At 45.0% G+C, this 18,431-nt stretch overlaps 1 protein-coding gene across 5 annotated transcripts in view; it reads right to left on the bottom strand.

The window, feature by feature from the left end:
• Positions 1-18,431, bottom strand: part of mapk6 (mitogen-activated protein kinase 6) — a 37,166-nt gene that overhangs the window by 17,201 nt on the left and 1,534 nt on the right. For 2 of the 5 annotated variants that reach the window (XM_042317607.1, XM_042317608.1), the window contains exons 1-3: positions 14,092-14,226; positions 7,766-8,730; positions 3,654-3,971 (exon numbers count right to left, since the gene is read on the bottom strand). In XM_042317607.1, coding sequence (XP_042173541.1) covers positions 3,654-3,971; positions 7,766-8,002 — 555 coding nt within the window. In that variant the 5' untranslated portion in view covers positions 8,003-8,730; positions 14,092-14,226. Of the gene's footprint in view, positions 1-3,653; positions 3,972-7,765; positions 8,731-14,091; positions 14,228-15,410; positions 16,066-18,431 lie in introns of those variants that run through there. The other 3 variants (XM_042317610.1, XM_042317611.1, XM_042317609.1) reach the window with 3 other exon arrangements.

Raw genomic sequence — 18,431 nt, 5'->3', positions numbered from 1 at the left:
GAAACTCTGCACAAAACAGGCTCTCACACAAACCCCTCAACATACAGAACCCCTCAACATACAGAACCCCTCAACATACAGAACCCCTCAACATACAGAACCACTCAACATACAGAACCACTCAACATACAGAACCCCTCAACATACAGAACCCCTCAACATACAGAACCCCTCAACATACAGAACCCGTCAACATACAGAACCCGTCAACATACAGAACCCCTCAACATACAGAACCCCTCAACATACAGAACCAGTCAACATACAGAACCAGTCAACATACAGAACCCCTCAACATACAGAACCCCTCAACATACAGAACCCCTCAACATACAGAACCCTCAACATACAGAACCACTCAACACAACCCCTCAGAACAGAACCCTCAACAGAACCCCTCAATATACAGAACCCCTCAACATACAGAACCCCTCAACATACAGAACCCCTCAACATACAGAACCCCTCAACATACAGAACCCCTCAACATACAGAACCAGTCAACATACAGAACCCCTCAACATACAGAACCCCTCAACATACAGAACCCCTCAACATACAGAACCAGTCAACATACAGAACCATTCAATCCTCTAGCAGAGTTCAGAATATTTCTAAGGGTGGGGGGATGGGACAAATTCAGAGAACTTCAATAGACCCTAAAGGAAGTCTGAGAAACAGACAATGTAATCTCCATAAGAATCCAATCACCTAAACCCAATCATATACAAATGGTGGCCATATTAAGCCAATCGGGGCCCATCTCTGGTCATATTAAGCCAATCAGGGCCCCATCTCTGGTCATATTAAGCCAATCAGGGCCCCATCTCTGGTCATATTAAGCCAATCAGGGCCCCATCTCTGGTCATATTAAGCCAATCAGGGCCCCATCTCTGGTCATATTAAGCCAATCAGGGCCCATCTCTGGTCATATTAAGCCAATCAGGGCCCATCTCTGGTCATATTAAGCCCCATCTCTGGTCATATTAAGCCAATCAGGGCCCATCTCTGGTCATATTAAGCCAATCAGGGCCCATCTCTGGTCATATTAAGCCAATCAGGGCCCCATCTCTGGTCATATTAAGCCAATCAGGGCCCATCTCTGGTCATATTAAGCCAATCAGGGCCCCATCTCTGGTCATGTACAACACAGGACATGGAGTAGGTCTTGCTGAAGATATATATAAATATAAACTGGATGCTGATTGGCTAACAGCCGTGGTACATCAGACCGTATACCACAGGTATGACAAAACATACATTTTTACTGCCCTAATTGCATTAGTAACCAGGTTCTAACAGCAATAAGGCACCTCGGGGGGTTTGTGGTATATGACCAATATACCACGGCCGAGGGCTGTATCCAGGCATTACATCGTGCCATACACCACACCCTCTCGGGCCATATTGCTCAAATATAGCATCTATATAGACACTATAGAATATCTATACATTGAGACGTGTGCACGTTCTTGCCAGTGTCCCGACAGAGACCAAGGTTAGTTGCTGCAAATGGGCTGGTTCTTTATTTAGACAGAGTGAGCTGTACAAATAGCATGCAGAGAGGCAGGGCCAGCCAGCTACCCCAACAGCAGGGCAGCTTGGGCAGGCAGGAGCACGGGAGTCAAGTGGTTGCCCCCCCCCCCAATCCACTCGGGCTGTGTGTGTGTCCAGGCTCTCTGGATGGTACATGGAATGCGACACCAAATGGCCGTGATCCTCTGCAGAGAGAAGCGTGTCCACACACACACACACACACACACACACACACACACACTTGAGCTTCTGCAGTCCACGGAAATACGAAGAGAGTTGACATCAGCAGAGGGTCTTTTCAATAGGCCGTTCCCTTGCCTCCACCTCATCAAAACAAAACCTGCTTAGATAGGGAAAACACACAGCAGAACAGAGCTGCTATAGGGGCTAGGAGAGGCAGGAAGAGGAGGGAATGTGGAGGGGGTGTCTGGCTAGAGACTGAAGATCGTGAGAAAATCTCTCAACTTCAAACAGGCACCTGTAGCGCACACACACACAAATGGAAATGCCAGTTTCCTGCCGTGTCCCCAGCACGATTGCTATTCAAAGGAGAGAGTGTTCTCTAGCGATGCGTCATTGGAGAGTAGCGAGTCAACACTTGATCTGCGATATGAGCCACTAAAACCAGCTGCTTTTGGGCTGTGTGTGTGTGAAGCTGTGGTCTAGCTGTAAAAGACTCTGTCACGGGGCTGAGCAGTGTGTGTGAGAAAGTGTGAGGCCTAGCTAACTGTAAAAGTCCCGAGTGAATCCTGTGCTGTGCCAGAGAGAGAGGGCTGAGTCCCACACCAGACAGGCCCCGGTGATGACTAATCTAAGACACCTGTAGCTGCATGGTGACTACTCCACTCCTCAGCTCTCTCCTCACCTCTTTCTTCATTCTTCTGTGACTCCTGCTCTCCCCTCTGAGTCCTGTCTATAGAGCAGTGTACGACTGGGGAAAGAGCCACCTCAACCTACATTCTCCCAGAGCCAGACATATCAGCCTCATCTCCACATCTCTGAGGTTTGTGCACCAGTCAGGCATTCAATCTACAACACCACACAGCCTGGACAACACCACACAGCCTGGACAACACCACACAGCCTGGACAACACCACACAGCCTGGACAACACCACACAGCCTGGACAACACCACACAGCCTGGACAACACCACACAGCCTGGTCAACACCACACAGCCTGGACACAGCCTGGTCACAACACCACACAGCCTGGACAACAACACCACACAGACTGGTCAACACCACACAGCCTGGTCAACACCACACAGCCTGGACACCACCACACAGCCTGGACAACACCACACAGCCTGGACAACACCACACAGCCTGGACAACACCACACAGCCTGGACAACACCACACAGACCTGGACAACACCACACAGCCTGGACAACACCACACAGACTGGACAGCCTGGTCAACACCACACAGCCTGGTGGTCAACACCACACAGACTGGCCTGGACAGCCTGGTCAACACCTGGACACACACAGACTGACAGCCTGGTCACAGCCTGGACAGCCTGGTCACCACACAGACTGGACAGCCTGGTCAACACCACACAGACTGGACAGTCAACACCACACAGACTGGACAGCCTGGTCAACACCACACAGCCTGGACAGCCTGGTCAACACCACACAGCCTGGACAGCCTGGTCAACACCACACAGCCTGGACAACACCACACAGCCTGGACAACACCACACAGCCTGGTCAACACCACACAGCCTGGACAGCCTGGACAACACCACACAGCCTGGACAACACCACACAGCCTGGACAGCCTGGTCAACAGTCTAAACTCTTGTCCTCTGCACCGTGGCAGGATGTGGATGCGGCCTCCCACCCCTCAACGGAAATATTGGTTCCCAGGGCCCTTATCTCAGCGGAAGCATTTCCCCTGGGAAGGGAAACGGAGGCGCGACTTCAGGAACTACCATACCTCCTTGTTAACTTCCTGCGGTGCAGTGTGGTGTGATAGGCTGATAGCGTCACCCGAGGGATTAGCCCAGTTGGTTTCTGGGCAATAAAGCCAGAACGCTAGGCAGGTATGACATGGTTATTACAGACAGTAATGACTGTTAGTTTAACTAGTCTTTGTTTTAGCCTCTTACCTTGTGTGAGTAGTGAGGATCCATGATCCGGGCCAGTCCAAAGTCTCCTATCTTCAGCACCAGGTCCTCTGTGTTGACGAACAAGTTGGCAGGCTTCAGGTCTCTGTGCAGTACGTTGGCAGAGTGGATGTACTTGAGGCCTCTCAGCAGCTGGTACATGAAGAGTCTGGCGTGATCCTCAGAGAGTAGACCCCTCTCCAGGAGCTGACACAGGTCGGTCTCCATGTACTCCTGGACGATGTACACAGAGTTCACCTCTGTCAGAGAGACTATGTCCTCTGTTAGGTGACGACCGCTGGGCCCAAGGGTCTCAAATACCTGGCAGAGGGAAGGTGTTCATATGTTAACATCAACTCATACAAGCAGATACACCTGCATGTTGTTTGTGTGGTCTTGACTGTGTGCAGTGTCACTTCCATCCTGCCTGTTTAACACTAACTAGTGGGAGGTAGTCCAGCACTTGGAAGTGACTTGTAATTGTTCGACTCAGGCCAAGTCGTATGACTGCAGAGTTTGATGTTGCAGTGTGACTTGAGCAAGGGGAGTCTCTCCCCCCCGCCCCCTACTGTCTACAGTGTTATAGGAGCTGACCCATTCCACTGTCTGCTGTGTTAGGAGCTGACCCATTCCACTGTCTGCTGTGTTATAGGAGCTGACCCAGTCCACTGTCTGCTGTGTTATAGGAGCTGACCCAGTCCACTGTCTGCTGTGTTATAGGAGCTGACCCAGTCCACTGTCTGCTGTGTTATAGGAGCTGACCCAATCCACTGTCTGCTGTGTTATAGGAGCTGACCCAATCCACTGTCTGCAGTGTTATAGGAGCTGACCCAGTCCACTGTCTGCAGTGTTATAGGAGCTGACCCAGTCCACTGTCTGCAGTGTTATAGGAGCTGACCCAGTCCACTGTCTGCAGTGTTATAGGAGCTGACCCAGTCCACTGTCTGCAGTGTTATAGGAGCTGACCCAGTCCACTGTCTGCAGTGTTATAGGAGCTGACCCAGTCCACTGTCTGCAGTGTTATAGGAGCTGACCCATTCCACTGTCTGCAGTGTTATAGGAGCTGACCCATTCCACTGTCTGCTGCTGTGTTATAGGAGCTGACCCAATCCACTGTCTGCTGTGTTATAGGAGCTGACCCAGTCCACTGTCTGCTGTGTTATAGGAGCTGACCCATTCCACTGTCTGCACTGTCTGCTGTGTTATAGGAGCTGACCCAGTCCACTGTCTGCAGTGTTATAGGAGCTGACCCAGTCCACTGTCTGCATAGGAGCTGACCCAGTCCACTGTCTGCTGTGTTATAGGAGCTGACCCAGTCCACTGTCTGCTGTGTTATAGGAGCTGACCCATTCCACTGTCTGCTGTGTTATAGGAGCTGACCCAGTCCACTGTCTGCTGTGTTATAGGAGCTGACCCAGTCCACTGTCTGCTGTGTTATAGGAGCTGACCCATTCCACTGTCTGCTGTGTTATAGGAGCTGACCCATTCCACTGTCTGCTGTGTTATAGGAGCTGACCCAGTCCACTGTCTGCTGTGTTATAGGAGCTGACCCAGTCCACTGTCTGCATAGGAGCTGACCCAGTCCACTGTCTGCTGTGTTATAGGAGCTGACCCATTCCACTGTCTGCTGTGTTATAGGAGCTGACCCAGTCCACTGTCTGCTGTGTTATAGGAGCTGACCCAGTCCACTGTCTGCTGTTTATAGGAGCTGACCCAGTCCACTGTCTGCTGTGTTATAGGAGCTGACCCAGTCACTGTCTGCTGTGTTATAGGAGCTGACCCAGTCCACTGTCTGCTGTGTTATAGGAGCTGACCCAGTCCACTGTCTGCTGTGTTATAGGAGCTGACCCAGTCCACTGTCTGCTGTGTTATAGGAGCTGACCCAATCCACTGACTGCTGTGTTAGGAGCTGACCCAATCCACTGACTGCTGTGTTATAGGAGCTGACCCATTCCACTGTCTGCTGTGTTATAGGAGCTGACCCAGTCCACTGTCTGCTGTGTTATAGGAGCTGACCCATTCCACTGTCTGCTGTGTTAGGAGCTGACCCAGTCCACTGTCTGCTGTGTTATAGGAGCTGACCCATTCCACTGTCTGCTGTGTTATAGGAGCTGACCCAATCCACTGTCTGCTGTGTTATAGGAGCTGACCCAGTCCACTGTCTGCAGTGTTATAGGAGCTGACCCAGTCCACTGTCTGCTGTGTTATAGGAGCTGACCCAGTCCACTGTCTGCAGTGTCCACTGTCTGCAGTGTTAGGAGCTGACCCAGTCCACTGTCTGCAGTGTTATAGGAGCTGACCCATTCCACTGTCTGCAGTGTTATAGGAGCTGACCCATTCCACTGTCTGCTGTGTTAGGAGCTGACCCAGTCCACTGTCTGCTGTGTTATAGGAGCTGACCCAGTCCACTGTCTGCAGTGTTATAGGAGCTGACCCATTCCACTGTCTGCAGTGTTATAGGAGCTGACCCAGTCCACTGTCTGCTGTGTTATAGGAGCTGACCCATTCCACTGTCTGCTGTGTTATAGGAGCTGACCCATTCCACTGTCTTATAGCTGACCCAGTCCACTGTCTGCTGTATAGGAGCTGACCAGTCCACTGTCTGCTGTGTTATAGGAGCTGACCCATTCCACTGTCTGCTGTGTTATAGGAGCTGACCCAGTCCACTGTCTGCTGTGTTATAGGAGCTGACCCAGTCCACTGTCTGCAGTGTTATAGAGCTGACCCATTCCACTGTCTGCTGTGTTATAGGAGCTGACCCAGTCCACTGTCTGCAGTGTTATAGGAGCTGACCCAGTCCACTGTCTGCAGTGTTATAGGAGCTGACCCAGTCCACTGTCTGCTGTGTTATAGGAGCTGACCCAGTCCACTGTCTGCTGTGTTATAGGAGCTGACCCAGTCCACTGTCTGCAGTGTTATAGGAGCTGACCCAGTCCACTGTCTGCTGTGTTATAGGAGCTGACCCAGTCCACTGTCTGCAGTGTTATAGGAGCTGACCCAGTCCACTGTCTGCAGTGTTATAGGAGCTGACCCAGTCCACTGTCTGCTGTGTTATAGGAGCTGACCCAGTCCACTGTCTGCTGTGTTATAGGAGCTGACCCAGTCCACTGTCTGCTGTGTTATAGGAGCTGACCCATTCCACTGTCTGCTGTGTTATGTGACCCAGTCCACTGTCTGCTGTGTTATAGGAGCTGACCCAGTCCACTGTCTGCTGTGTTATAGGAGCTGACCCAGTCCACTGTCTGCAGTGTTATAGGAGCTGACCCAGTCCACTGTCTGCAGTGTTATAGTTCCACTGTCTGCAGTGTTAGCTGACCCAGTCCACTGTCTGCAGTGTTATAGGAGCTGACCCAGTCCACTGTCTGCTGTGTTATAGGAGCTGACCCAGTCCACTGTCTGCTGTGTTATAGGAGCTGACCCAGTCCACTGTCTGCTGTGTTATAGGAGCTGACCCAGTCCACTGTCTGCTGTGTTATAGGAGCTGACCCAGTCCACTGTCTGCTGTGTTATAGGAGCTGACCCAGTCCACTGTCTGCTGTGTTATAGGAGCTGACCCATTCCACTGTCTGCAGTGTTATAGGAGCTGACCCAGTCCACTGTCTGCAGTGTTAGGAGCTGACCCAGTCCACTGTCTGCTGTGTTATAGGAGCTGACCCATTCCACTGTCTGCTGTGTTAGGAGCTGACCCAGTCCACTGTCTGCTGTGTTATAGGAGCTGACCCATTCCACTGTCTGCTGTGTTATAGGAGCTGACCCAATCCACTGACTGCTGTGTTAGGAGCTGACCCAATCCACTGACTGCTGTGTTATAGGAGCTGACCCATTCCACTGTCTGCTGTGTTATAGGAGCTGACCCAGTCCACTGTCTGCTGTGTTATAGGAGCTGACCCAGTCCACTGTCTGCAGTGTTATAGGAGCTGACCCATTCCACTGTCTGCTGTGTTATAGGAGCTGACCCATTCCCACTGTCTGCAGTGTTATAGGAGCTGACCCAGTCCACTGTCTGCAGTGTTATAGGAGCTGACCCATTCCACTGCTGTCCTGACAAAACACATTTCCATATGAAAGGCCAATATAAAGTATTGTACAGTTCGTTACTGCATTTCCTGCGTTACCTTGACGGTGTTGTCGTGGTCCAGCCTCCTGATGATCTTGATCTCTCTCAGGGCGTGTTTGACGCTCTGAGGATCCGTCAGAATGATCTTCTTCACCGCCACTCGTTTGTCGCAGTCCGTGTCGATGGCTGAGAACACCAGGCCGTTCCCTCCGTAGCCCAGAGGCTTCAGGTCCATGTAACGTGGGCCCAGGTCAAACCCGTGGATGTTCATCAGAGACTCAAACTTCTCCGCCATCTTGGATTTGGTGTTTTGACTAAGTTTGCGATTGACTTTGGGGGTTGTTCAATACAAAATGGACAAACTGACTGGTAATAAGCTATAGGAGGTCTTGCCTGGTGTGTAACATTGTGAAAATAGAAAATGTGGATGGTATAACCCTCACAGAAGACTACTGTTTCCCCCTGTCTAACCCTCACAGAAGACTACTGTTTCCCCCTGTCTAACCCTCACAGAATCACACGGCTCTCGGACTCACAACCAGAGTAGAAAGTCATGTTTGTTTGACAAATGGAGCAAGTTTTTCCAGGCCTAATATGAATTACTTTTTCAAAATCTGTTTTTTGTTGTTGTTTTTGCCGCTTCTCCGGTTATTAAACCGTTTTTAAACGTTTATAGTGTTTAACAGCCAGCAATAATGGAATGAACTCAAGAGGCCAATTCAAAAACTACAACAGCATCTTGTTGCATCCTCACAGTGCAGATACATTCAGTGATAGACTCATCCTGTGTAGCTGCATTGATTACAATTGCGCCAAAAAGAACTACAATTTTAAATTCTATTTTTTTTTTTTTTTTTTTTTGTGTGTATTTACTCAAATCTTCTTCCTGTTGAAACCACCGCTCATCCAAAAATGGTGTCTTGCCTTTTAGTCTTCACAGAGTAGTCTGGCCCTCAACAATCGGGTGGCTCAAGCTCACCACAATCGCAATCAAAACTATCCTCCATTTTACATAGGGGTAACCTGAAACAGAAACAACACAATGCTTTAGGTCAGCAATCAGACAACAATTAGACAATAGTAACACTGCCATGGCTGGTTGACTGGACACACAGTTCCATTCAACCGTTTTAATAGCCTGACGTCAAACGGACTGAACGACTGTCATGGTCCAGTTTAAGATGACCCAAAAGAGAAATACATGGGAGAGAAATGCTAGCTAATACATTTTTAAAAAGTTTCAAACAAGGTTTTTTCATCCAATTGGCGACAGATTTTCCACACAAATATTCTAAAAATCTGCATAAAAACAACATGCAAATTTTCCCACTGGCGTTTCCATCACATTGACAGGTGCATGATGACATAGTGATGACATAGTGATGACATCGTGATGACATCGTGATGACATCGTGATGACATCGTGCGCATCAAAATACATTTTGCGGTTAAATTCCCACGAAAAAAAAAGTTAAGTTAAATGGTTTCTCATCACATTTTCAACTCTACTGATGGTTTTCACAAAAAAAAAAGATGTATAGCAAGTGTGTCCATTCTGGTATTGGCACGCTCACAGATACAGTGTGAGTATAGATACAGTATGGGTATAGATACAGTGTGGGTATAGATACAGTGTGGGTATAGATACAGTGTGGGTATAGATACAGTGTGGGTATAGATACAGTGTGGGTATAGATACCGTGTGGGTATAGATACAGTATGGGTATAGATACAGTATGGGTATAGATACCGTGTGGGTATAGATACAGTGTGGGTATAGATACCGTGTGGGTATAGATACCGTGTGGGTATAGATACCGTGTGGGTATAGATACCGTGTGGGTATAGATACCGTGTGGGTATAGATACTTTAGTGTGGGTATAGATACAGTGTGGGTATAGATACAGTGTGGGTATAGATACAGTGTGGGTATAGATACAGTGTGGGTATAGATACAGTGTGGGTATAGATACAGTGTGGGTATAGATACAGTGTGGGTATAGATACAGTGTGGGTATAGATACAGTGTGGGTATAGATACAGTGTGGGTATAGATACCGTGTGGGTATAGATACCGTGTGGGTATAAGACTATAATTTGATTATTATTCGACAAAAGAGCGAGATGATCTTTAGTTGTCAAACGGCAGCCAAGCATCGATGATCACGTCAACAGAATAAGACCCTTGATATTTATTGGAAAATAGGCTTACATTTTAACTATTTGAGGAAAACGTCTTAGTCAATAAACTTCTAAAAAAAAATAGCTAGCTACCTGGCTTTGTAATCCAGCCAAGTTGCAATAAAGACCATATGGTCTGTGGAAAGTCGCTAGGCAGATGTTAGAATGGGCAAAACTAGTTTGAGAAAGGGGGATACCTAGTCAGTTGTACAACTGAATGCCTTCAACTGAAATGTGTCAGAGAGGTGCTGGGGGCGGCCTTAATCCACATCTTTGGCGCCCGGGAAACACACTGGGTTAACCGTCTTGCTCAGGGGCAGAATTACAGATTTTTACCTTGTCAGCTCAGGGATTCGATCCAGCAACCTTACGGTTACTGGCCCAACACTCTAACTTAAGCGCCTGAGCGTTGGTATGAACGTCGGTGCCAGGCATGCTGGCTCCAGTATCTCAGAAACAGGCCGGCCTCCTAGACTTTTCACGCACGACTGTGTCTAGGGTTTACTGAGAATGGACAAACAAAAACACATCCAGTCAGCGCCTGTCCTGTGTCCAGTCAGCGCCTGTCCTGTGTCCAGTCAGCGCCTGTCCTGTGTCCAGTCAGCGCCTGTCCTGTGTCCAGTCAGCGCCTGTCCTGTGTCCAGTCAGCGCCTGTCCTGTGTCCAGTCAGCGCCTGTCCTGTGTCCAGTCAGCGCCTGTCCTGTGTCCAGTCAGCGCCTGTCCTGTGTCCAGTCAGCGCCTGTCCTGTGTCCAGTCAGCGCCTGTCCTGTGTCCAGTCAGCGCCTGTCCTGCGTCCAGTCAGCGCCTGTCCTGCGTCCAGTCAGCGCCTGTCCTGTGTCCAGTCAGCGCCTGTCCTGTGTTGGGTTGCTATACGTTCGCGTTATCCACCCACCCAACCACGCTCCTTTAAATTTATGTCATAAGTAACCTATCTTATGTAACAATACCAAACGTAACACATCATACTAATTTGAGTGTCCCGGATTTACTTTTACTATGTTACGTCTTATCGATGAGACCAGTCTGGGGACTGCTAAATCGGGGGCAAAATCATGTAGTGTACAGTCGGGGCCAAAAGTTTGGAGAATGTGAAAATTAATATTTGTGTCAAAGTCTGCTGCCTCTGTTTGTATGATGGCAATTTGCATATATTCCAGAATGTTATGAAGAGTGATCAGATAAATTGCAAAGTCCCTCTTTGCCATGCAAATTAACTGAACCCCCCCAAAAACATTTCCACTGCATTTCAGCCCTGCCACAAAAGGACCAGCCGACATCATGTCAGTGATTCTCTTGTTGACACAGGTGTGAGTGTTGACGAGGACAAGGCTGGAGACAACTCTGTCATGCTGTTTGAGTTTGAATAACAGACTGGAAGCTTCAAAAGGAGGGTGGTGCTTGGAATCATTGTTCTTCCTCTGTCAACCATGGTTACCTGCAAGGAAACACGTGCCCTCATCATTGCTTTGCATATAAGGGCTTCACAGGCAAGGATATCAAGAACTTCAAGGAGAGTGGTTTGATTGTTGTGAAGAAGGCTTCAGGGCGCCCAAGAAAGTCCAGCCAGCACCAGGAACGTCTCCTAAAGTTGATTCAGCTGCAGGATCGGGGCACCACCAGTACAGAGCTTGCTCAGGAATGGCAGCAGGCAGGTGTGATTGCATCTGCACGCACAGTGAGGCAAAGACTTTTGGAGGATGGCCTGGTGTCAAGAAGGGCAGCAAAGAAGCCACTTCTCTCTAGGAAAAACATCAGGGACAAACTGATATTCTGCAAAGGGTACAGGGATTGGACTGCTTGGGACTGGGGTAAAGTCACTTTCTCTGATGAATCCCCTTTCCAGATTGTTTGGGGCATCCGGAAAAAAGCTTGTCCGGAGAAGACAAGGTGAGCGCTACCATCAGTCCTGTGTCATGCCAACAGTAAAGCATCCTGAGACCATTCATGTGTGGGGTTGCTTCTCAGCCAAGGGAGTGGGCTCACTCACAGCCATGGATAAAGAATGGTACCAACACATCCTCCGAGAGTAACTTCTCCCAACCATCCAGGAACAGTTTGGTGACGAACAATGCCTTTTCCAGTGTGATGGAGCACCTTGCCATAAGGAAAAAGTGATAACCAAGTGGCTCTGGGAACAAAACATTGATATTTTGGGTCCATGGCCAGGAAACTCCCCAGACCTTAATCCCATTGAGAACTTGTGGTCAACCCTCAAGAGGCGGGTGGACAAACAAAAACCCACAAATTCTGACAAACTCCAAGCATTGATTATGCAAGAATGGGCTGCCATCAGTCAGGATGTGGCCCAGAATTGAATTGACAGCATGCCAGGGCAGATTGCAGAGATCTTGAAAAAGAAGGGTCAACACTACAAATATTGACTCTTTGCATCAACTTTGTGTAATTGTCAATAAAAGCCTTTGACACTTATGAAATGCTTGTAATTATACTTCAGTATTCCATAGTAACATCTGACAAAAATATCTAAAGACACTGAAGCAGCAAACTTTGTGGAAATTAATATTGGTGTCATTCTCAAAACTTTTGGCCACAAATGTACACCTGGCTTAAATGTGGGTGGACTGGACCTTCCGACCTCACATAAAATGACAGTTTTTATAAAAATACCTCTTTCAGCACACACAGAATAGCGTTAGCCTGCAATTACAGAGAACAATGTATGTAATTGCAGGCTATTCTTTGGGTAATGAAATCAGTCGTTTTTAATAAAAACTTCATTTTAAATACTTTGTTGCTAGAATTAGCAAGTCAGATCCTTCCAGCGACTTTTATTGGCAAAAGTATTTAGATACTTTTTAAAGGCTGCCCCAGTGACTTTTGGTTGATTTCATTTATTTAACTAGGCAAGTCAGTTCAGAACAAATTCTTATTTACAATGACCGTCTACCCAGGCCAAACCCGGACGAAGCTGGGCCAATTGTGCGCCGCTCTATGGTACTCCCAATCAAGGCCGGATGTGATGCAGCCTGGTTTCGAACCAGGTACTGCAGTGTCTTAGCGAGCTGCTCCCTACGTCACTCTTAGACCACTGCGTCACTCGGGATTTAGTGACTTCCGTGTTTGTGTACCCAGCCTGGCTAAACTCAGCTGCTTTTCCTGCTCCACTCTAGCCTCTTGGTCCTCACCCCTCTGCTGCAGCAAGTGAAGTTAATTTATTAAATCGTCTCCTTGTCAAATGACACCACAGCTGTCTATAAGGCATAAACAATAATAACAAGTTTTTAAAAAACAAAGTGTACTATTATTGTGTACTACTATTTTCAAAAAAAGTACTTGCTGTTTTTTTTAATGTGCATTTTAATGATTTAATGGCTCATTGCATGAGAGGACTGAGGGACAGCATAAACGTAAAAACAAATCCCTAATTATGTCATCTAGGGACAAAAGCTACTTTTTTTCCTTTAAAAAAATACAATAAATAAATTTTAACACTGCGCCGCTCAACTCCATAGTAAATCGTGGAGTTGAGTCGGCTGATAAACTAGCTACTGTAGCATCATTCGCTAACTAGCGACACACTTTCTATCCAAAACGGAACCAGAAAAACACTCCGAAATGTTTAAATGTAAATAACTTGGCGATAGCAGCTTGCCAACAAAACATACTCTCCGTATGGCCGACTATAGGTTATTTTGTGTGAAGATAACTCATCGTAATAACGTGGTTTTCTCCAGATAGCCACTGCTAGCCAAGTTAACCATGTGATCCCCCATTAAAGTCGTGAACCTCCGACTCCGGTGATAATTCGGGGAACAGACCCCCTTAGTTGACTGTTCGCATTATCCTAACCTTACAGGGGGGAAATGAAATATCGTTGATATTCAGCCAAAGGCTTCTTTCTATTATAACATTACCCATATAAACAACGTTTTTTATCCACATATTTGGTTAATAAAGAGAGGGAGGTTTCTGACGATCCCCGTGACATGAACAAAGGCGCCCTGTTGTTGGCCAGAGGGTCACAGAACCTCACAAGGCCGTCGATAGGTAGCTTTATTCGGCTCCGTGGTCGTCCCTCTGAGGCATTACAACAGCGGATCCTGCTCCCTCCTAACACAAAGCCGACGTCGAAAATATCACATCATCTCGCCGTTTAAAAACATAATACGACCTTCCCACATAACAATATACTTATCCAACCAAACAAACAAACAAAAAATATATAGTATTGAATCACTTACTGTTCTCGTCCGTTTCATTTGATATAGCGATGATTTTTTTTCAAAGCGATATAAGGTCGGGCTGCGCTCCGTCCGCACCGCGCTGCGAGTCTGTTACCATCGCCATTCAGACTGGCTGCCCGCGTCAGCGTCGGCGTCATTCAACAGACGTGGAGAACGGAGACGATGGGGAATCGGGCGGTAAATTCAAAATATTGGAATAAAACTAAATGTTTAGGGCGATTCTATCTTCTAATGTTTGTTTGATATTATTTTACTGACTGTGTTTTTTGTTATGTTTTTATATCTTTTTTTAAATAGTCTAGTGTCCGAATAAACTGTTATTTTACGCTGTGGGCCCTGAAGTTATTGACAGCCAGCCAGGCAGAATCTTATCCTAAATAGATAGCCCCGATACAATAGAGCCCCGATACAATAGAGCCCCGATACAATAGAGCCCCGATACAATAGAGCCCCGATACAATAGAGCCCCGATACAATAGAGCCCCGATACAATAGAGCCCCCCCGATACAATAGAGCCCCGATACAATAGAGCCCCGATACAATAGAGCCCCGATACAATAGAGCCCCGATACAATAGAGCCCCGAGCCCCGATACAATAGAGCCCCGATACAATAGAGCCCCGATACAATAGAGCCCCGATACAATAGAGCCCCGCTACAAAGGAAAAACACTAACAGGCCGCCATCACTATTGAATGGAGGATCAAAGCAGCCTTGGGAAACCTCAAACGCAAAACAGTTCAACATTTAAGTAACAGTCATTAAAACAGTTAAAAAGCTATTAACAGCCATTAAAAACAGTTAACATCAATTCATTATTAAACGGCTGATAGTTAGGATTATGTTAATTCAGAAGGTCATTGTTTTTAGACGTAGGTCTGTACATAAAATAATGCATAGGCCTAATTGACAACCTGTCATGTTCAGCCTATAGGCCTATATAAAGCCTATAGCCTAATTGACAATCATATTGAGCCTATATATATATATATATATATATATATATATATATATAAAGCCTATAGCCTAATTGACAATCATATTGAGCCTATATATATTTATATATATATATATATATATAAAGCCTATAGCCTAATTGACAATCATATTGAGCCTATATATATATATATATATATATATATATATAAAGCCTATATCTTATATTTATAGTAAACACAGAGACTATGCGGTTGAGTCTGACTGCTCAATAAAATCCTCATGTATTAAACTTAAAGTAAAACACAGATCGATAGGCGGTATAAGCATCAAATTCAATCAATCATTTAATCATGACCTATAGTTGTCTGTATTTTACCTGTTATTGACTGGGCACAGGTGTAGTCAGTGCCTGTTACGTTTGGACCATATGTCACACACAGTTGCTGAGACGGAAGATTATATTTATATTTTCAAAATAAATATTCAAAATCAACACTCAAGAGAGAAATACTAATATTTGTGTCAACTTCCAAGCAAGTCAGTCAGACAAGACAGACAAACTTGTTTTGGAAATGCTTCTGCTTGCGAAGGACTGCGGAAGTGCTGCCGTTGTTTTTCATCCTTCAGCGGCAATGCAGTGTTTTCTGAGTTTGGCCTAAATGCTATTTCCAGATTATGGTACACAGTACTGGGTTATTAGCCGCGTTAGAGGTAAAAGTCCCTCGGAAAGGTTACTGGTGCTGCGCGAGGATTTAGATAGTCCATCTGTCATGATGCGCAGGGCTTGTCGCCTTTTTCTGCTGTTTTTTTTTTCTGTCTTCTTTTTTTCTCCGACTAGCGGTATGTGGAATCTCTCGCACTGCGATCTACCTACATCCTTCCGAAAATAATATTCCGAATAAAGGAATAAAAATCACACAGAAATAAAACAGAATAGCCAAAATATTCGGATCCAGAGATATTCAGATAGATTCTGCAGGTCTGGGGTCCTTATCTGCTATGCAGTAACTTCACCAGTCAGTCTGTGAGCCAGTGTGATGTAACAACATCAGCATAGGCAGCACCAGCGCAGGGGAGAGCGGAGGGGAAGGAGGATATGTAGGATATGTTGATGAATGAACGAGCAACAGAATCGGCCAGTTTAATGAGAGGACCGGAAGAGGCCGGACGCGGAAGCAGCAGGAGCAATGTGGTAGGTTGCTCCCATCAACTGCAGTGTCCATCAGCAGGGCCAGCAGACCATGTGAAGAGCCGTGTGGCTGAGAATGCTGCAGAACGTTACCTGACCCAGCCTGGGATGATGATGATGATGATGTAGACTAGTGGGATGGAGAGAGACTGGAAGGATGCTCAGTCTATTATGCGACAGACATGATGAGGTGAGCATGTCCAAGGAGCAGGCTACAGATCAGCTTCTCTATGTCAGTTCCATATGAAGGTGTAAAGAAAAGTAGCTGAATGGAATTCTGACCAATGGTACAAATTGCCTACGTTCACACATAAATCAATAACTACTGACATAGATCACTACAGTAATATATAGATCAATCACTACGGTAATATATAGACCAATCACTACGGTAATATATAGACCAATCACTACAGTAATATATAGACCAATCACTACGGTAATATATAGACCAATCACTACAGTAATATATAGATCAATCACTACGGTAATATATAGACCAATCACTACGGTAATATATAGACCAATCACTACAGTAATATATAGATCAATCACTACGGTAATATATAGATCAATCACTATGGTAATATATAGATGAATCACTACAGTAATATATAGATCAATCACTACGGTAATATATAGATGAATCACTACGGTAATATATAGATCAATCACTACGGTAATATATAGATGAATCACTACAGTAATATATAGACCAATCACTACAGTAATATATAGATCAATCACTACGCTAATATATAGATCAATCACTATGGTAATATATAGATGAATCACTACAGTAATATATAGATCAATCACTACGGTAATATATAGATGAATCACTACAGTAATATATAGACCAATCACTATGGTAATATATAGATCAATCACTACGGTAATATATAGATCAATCACTATGGTAATATATAGATCAATCACTACGGATAATATATAGATGAATCACTAATCACTACGGTAATATATAGATCAATCACTACGATCAATCACTACGGTAATATATAGATCAATCACTACGGTAATATATAGATCAATCACTACGGTAATATATAGATCAATCACTACGGTAATATATAGATCAATCACTACGGTAATATATAGATCAATCACTACGGTAATATATAGATCAATCACTACGGTAATATATAGATCAATCACTACGGTAATATATAGATCAATCACTACGGTAATATATAGATCAATCACTACAGTAATATATAGATCAATCACTACGGTAATATATAGATCAATCACTACGGTAATATATAGATGAATCACTACGGTAATATATAGATCAATCACTACGGTAATATATAGATCAATCAGATCTCACTACGGTAATATATAGATCAATCACTACGGTAATATATAGATCAATCACTACGGTAATATATAGATATATAGACCAATCACTACAGTAATATATAGATCAATCACTATAATATATAGATCAATCACTACGGTAATATACAATCACTACGGTAATATATAGATCAATACTATAGATCAATCACTACGGTAATAATCACTATAATATATAGATCAATCACTACGGTAATATATAGACCAATCAATCAATCACTACGGTAATATATAGATCAATCACTACGGTAATATATAGATCAATCACTACAGTAATATATAGATCAATCACTACGTAATATATAGATCAATCACTACAGTAATATATAGATCAATCACTACAGTAATATATAGATCAATCACTACGGTAATATATAGATCAATCACTACAGTAATATATAGATCAATCACTACGGTAATATATAGATCAATCACTACGGTAATATATAGATCAATCACTACGGTAATATATAGATCAATCACTACGGTAATATATAGATCAATCACTACAGTAATATATAGATCAATCACTACAGTAATATATAGATCAATCACTACAATATATAGATCAATCACTACGGTAATATATAGATCAATCACTACGGTAATATATAGATAAATCACTACAGTAATATATAGATCAATCACTACGGTAATATATAGATCAATCACTACGGTAATATATAGATCAATCACTACGGTAATATATAGATCAATCACTACAGTAATATATAGATCAATCACTACAGTAAGACATAGATCAATACCTGTGACATAGGTAATTCGGGCTTCCGAGTGGGGCAGTGGTCTAAGGCACTGCATCTCAGT

This window comes from Oncorhynchus tshawytscha, unplaced genomic scaffold (genome assembly GCF_018296145.1).
Source record: "Oncorhynchus tshawytscha isolate Ot180627B unplaced genomic scaffold, Otsh_v2.0 Un_contig_3062_pilon_pilon, whole genome shotgun sequence".
Classification (NCBI taxonomy): domain Eukaryota; kingdom Metazoa; phylum Chordata; class Actinopteri; order Salmoniformes; family Salmonidae; genus Oncorhynchus; species Oncorhynchus tshawytscha.
Note: the sequence above shows the minus strand (reverse complement) of the source record. Positions and strands in the feature narration are given on the sequence as shown.